General features: G+C 41.0%; 1 protein-coding gene and 1 long non-coding RNA gene across 2 annotated transcripts; both read right to left on the bottom strand.

Annotated features, from left to right (window-relative positions):
* On the bottom strand, positions 1,423-1,864 carry LOC109851552. The gene is made up of 3 exons (XR_002249888.1): positions 1,826-1,864; positions 1,522-1,731; positions 1,423-1,449 (listed from the first exon to the last, which is right to left on the bottom strand). It is a non-coding gene; the product is annotated as an uncharacterized LOC109851552 (long non-coding RNA).
* Positions 1,899-2,706, bottom strand: LOC109821072. Its single transcript, XM_020387268.1, has 4 exons — positions 2,567-2,706; positions 2,158-2,481; positions 1,958-2,061; positions 1,899-1,907 (listed from the first exon to the last, which is right to left on the bottom strand). The coding sequence occupies exons 1-4, from the start codon at positions 2,646-2,648 to the stop codon at positions 1,899-1,901; spliced, it is 519 nt and encodes a 172-aa protein (XP_020242857.1). The 5' UTR covers positions 2,649-2,706.

Below are 4,111 nucleotides of genomic sequence, written 5' to 3'. Positions count from 1 at the left end.
ATCCTGATCATCATCATCGTCATCACCAACTCCACCTTGTCGAGAAGTCCCAGCCTAAAAATATAAATAAAACGTTATAGAGCAATACGTACATCATCAAAAACTGAATTTTACAGTAAAGTAACAAATTATAAAACAACAAGGCATGACATGCAAGTATAGCAATAATAGAGTATCATGGCATATTCTTACATGTTATATGATTCAGAGAGAGTATCATGGCATATTTTTATGTATTATACGCAAGCACGCACATGTTTTTAACAACGCACGCACACACTCTAACCTCACCCGCACACACGCACGCACTTGTACCTATCTCCACCAACACGCACACACGCACGCACGAGTACCCAGCTCAACCCAATCCCCACACTTCCCCCTCCCCCACCACGACCAAACCCAACATCAAGCACGCACATAACGACCACGACAATACAACACATGCAACACCACAACACAACAATAACAACACCACCACCACCACAATAACAATCCCCAACCCCACCCACGAACCAACCAAACTCCTACCCCCCACCCCCTCCCCCTCCATCATCATCACCACCACCACCACCACCACGACGAAAACACCCATGTTAACTAAGTAAGAATTTTATATTTAATTCATTTAATATATATATATATATATATATATATATATATTACCTGATCCGCCAAAAACCGTCTCCTATATGCCTCCTGAGCATCAGAAGGCAGAGTCGATATGAACTGGGTGAATTCCAGCTCCCTCTGCTCCCGGCGCCTCCGTTCTTCCTCCGCCATCTGGAGTAGCTCCGACTCCCGACGCGACTGCCAATCTTCCATCGCTTTCATCCGCTGCTCCATAGTCGGGTCTTGAGAAGAACTGCATCCTGGTGGAGCTGCAGACTCGTAGGTGCTACTGGACTCGTACGGCCGATGCTCGGATCCTCTCCACCTGTATCTGTTCTTCCTACTCGGTCCAATGACGGTCTCGATGATGCTATCCTCCTCCTCTCTACTTAATCGGGTCGGAGTGTTAGAATCGACCTGAGTCTGTGATAATTGCTCCTGCACCTTAGCATGTAATTTCTCCTGCGATATACCAAAACAACCCGGTCAATTCTAACACATTTAAAATGCATTGTTATAAAAATTAAATATACAAATTAACTGCTACTTACAGCCAGATCCCGGTTCTGCGCTTTCTTCACTTCATCGGCGTAATTTGGACTCCAACCAGTCAGAATACGATCTGCAAAATGCCCGAGTTCTCCCCTTCCCTATTTTATTCACATATATCATTAACTCATAACACATAAATTATACTCAAATTGATAACCTAAGAGCTAATATATTATATACCTCAAGCGCCAATTGATGATAATGCTGGCTGAAGGACCTGAAGCCCCCGTGATGCTCGTAACTGCGTGGTGCATTGCGGTTCCTCCTTGCTATTTCAGCTTGTTCCTGCAAAAGAATGTTAAACAGATATAATATAGAATTTCAAACAATAAACGAAGATATATACTTCAATAATACCTGAGCTTCGGCCGTGTCCCAATAATCGCAAAGTGCAAAAAAATCAACTCCATCGGCGCGCTCGTCAAGATGCCAGTAACGCTCCCAATCTTCTGTTCTTTGAGTAAAATATTTTTTCTTCAGCTCTGACCGCCACCTCTTGAACGATAGATTGATTTGCGTGAAGCAGTAAGTCCAGGCATAAGCGTAATCGTCAAGAAAGAAAAATCGCTTCAGCATACAATGAAAAAAGAGATACAAATCAGTGTGTTAAACAAAATAATAAAATGACTAATAATTATGAGAATTAAAATAAATGACTCACACATATATATCGCCAACAAGCCACCAGCGCATCAATCCGCTGCGACTTCCACGTCAAATATATGTTGAAGAAATCATGTCTCCTGGCTAAAGCGGCGAGGAAATTGTTGAATGAGTTAGCAAATGGCCCGACAGGCACGCCGTTCTCCCATCGGATCACGGCCCTCCGATGAATATCTGGGATGAGGTTCTGTGTCTTGGTACCACTGCGGCCGCGCCTAGTAGGTCGCTCGGTACCTACGAAAAAATGAAATTCAGGCGAAATATAAATCAATCAATATCGATAATACAAATTAAAATATTAACATATAAACTATAAAAATCTATACACACCTTTCAATTCGAGGCATCTACGCCTTGCTTGTTCATACCTCTGCTGTGCGATAAGTCGCAAATCATGATAAGCATCCCAATCCTCCTTCACCTTGGCCGGGTCGTGGGCTCGCTGATCCGGAATAGAATCCGGCGGTAGTGGCGCAGCTTCTACAGCTGCGCTATATGGCTCATATCGGCGCTCCTCCAATACATCTGCAGCCTGAGGAGGCGACGGCGGCATCTCTGCATGCTGGGTAGGATCAACGAGTGTCTCCGCATCAGGTGGAGCATCTCCTCGTCCTGTGTCCTGTGGCGGCCCGTCATGTGTAGCAGCGATGCGGCCTGCGTAGGAAATGTGAAAAAATAATGTTAGGCTCGTATTAATAGTTTATAGAAATGTACAGATATAATAAATAAATAAAAATACCTGACGTAGAGCCATGTGCGTCGCCTCCAGAATGTCTACCAAAAACTCTCTCAAGCGCTCTCTTACGTAATCCTTTTGTCATCTATACTTTGAAAACATAATGAGTACCCAACAAAACTATAATACATGACAAAAACTGATACATGATAACCAGTCAAACAGATAATATAAAGGCAATACTATAATACATGACAAAAACTGATACATGATAACCAGTCAAACAGATAATATAAATGCAATACTATAATACATAACACAAACTGATACATGATAACCAGTCAAACAAATAATATAAAGGCAATACTATAATACATGACACAAACTGATACATGATAACCAGTCAAACAGATAATATAAAGGCAATACTATAATACATGACAAAAACTGATACATGATAACCAGTCAAACAGATAATATAAAGGCAATACTATAATACATAACACAAACTGATACATGTTAACCAGTCAAACAGATACATGAATGTTCTTTTTAAATCATAACCAAGCATCATGTCCTTATGATGATGTTGAGGCTCTACTCTGCGACCGTGTGCGGTTAGCCTGCGACCGTGTGCGTGCAGACAAAAGGACTGTCCTTATAGTTTTATCGACTCTACCGTGGACTCGTTTTTTGACTTTACGCCTTGGCTCACATATAATCATAGGTACATCAGGGCGCGCCAGTGCAATTTCATCCACCAGATTATTTTGTGTTAATGAAAACTCAGCAACTGTTTCGTCGGCCAAGATAACATCTTCTTGATCTTCGTCAGACACGGCTTCATGAATGTAGGATCTAGGCGGATTCTTAAGGACAACCCATTCGTCATTTTTCATTATATCTTTGACATAAAAGCACTGTTTTGCGTGAGCAGCTAACATGTACTTTTCAGTCTGATATATTTCCTTGTTAAGATTAACAAGTGTGTAACCGTAGTCATCCTTCACCTTTTTCAGCTCACACCAACGAACCTTAAACATCACATGTCTGACTTCATTATTAATCCCATAGAAAATCTCCACAATGTCTTCTACCTGACCGTAGCAATAGATTTCACCTTGTATCGGATTTAGATCTTTTGAACTAGCGTATGACAGTTGCGAGAAGGAGCAGAACACACCGCTATTTTGCGTTTGTCGTCTCTCTTCGAAACCGATGGTGTTAAACCTAAAGCCGTTGATACAGTAACCTCCATAACGCTTAACCACGTTAGAAGGACCTCTGGCATATAAACATATTTTCTCAGACAGGTTAACCCCATTCGTAATACGTCGGTCAACCTTTAAGAAAAGAAACAAATAGTTTAAATATCTGTTGGCAGGCACATATTTGATATTCGAATCAGAAATGTAAATAAATCTTACTTCACACTTCAGCCATGCAGGGAATTGTCTAGAGTGTGTGTCCATAACTCTTTTATTTTTTGTTCTGCATTTAAGAATAGTCTGGACATATTGGATGTGAAGCCTAGAATAAAATCATTTATAACAGTTAAATAGAGATAGTTATTGTAATGTGATATGATCTGATTCAAATAGTTAAATA

The sequence above is a fragment of the Asparagus officinalis genome, chromosome 8 (genome assembly GCF_001876935.1).
Source record: "Asparagus officinalis chromosome 8, Aspof.V1, whole genome shotgun sequence".
In the NCBI taxonomy this organism is placed as follows: domain Eukaryota; kingdom Viridiplantae; phylum Streptophyta; class Magnoliopsida; order Asparagales; family Asparagaceae; genus Asparagus; species Asparagus officinalis.
This window is presented reverse-complemented; position numbering and strand designations above follow the sequence as displayed.

Excerpts from the sequence above, each read along its gene's own strand:
- LOC109821072 (XM_020387268.1), bottom strand. The coding sequence starts at position 2,648 with ATGACAAAAGGATTACGTAAGAGAGCGCTTGAGAGAGTTTTTGGTAGA. Across the intron at positions 2,482-2,566 it reads CGCACATGGCTCTACGTCAG|GCCGCATCGCTGCTACACAT; the intron begins GTATTTTTATTT and ends TTTCCTACGCAG. Across the intron at positions 2,062-2,157 it reads TAGATGCCTCGAATTGAAAG|GTACCGAGCGACCTACTAGG; the intron begins GTGTGTATAGAT and ends ATTTTTTCGTAG.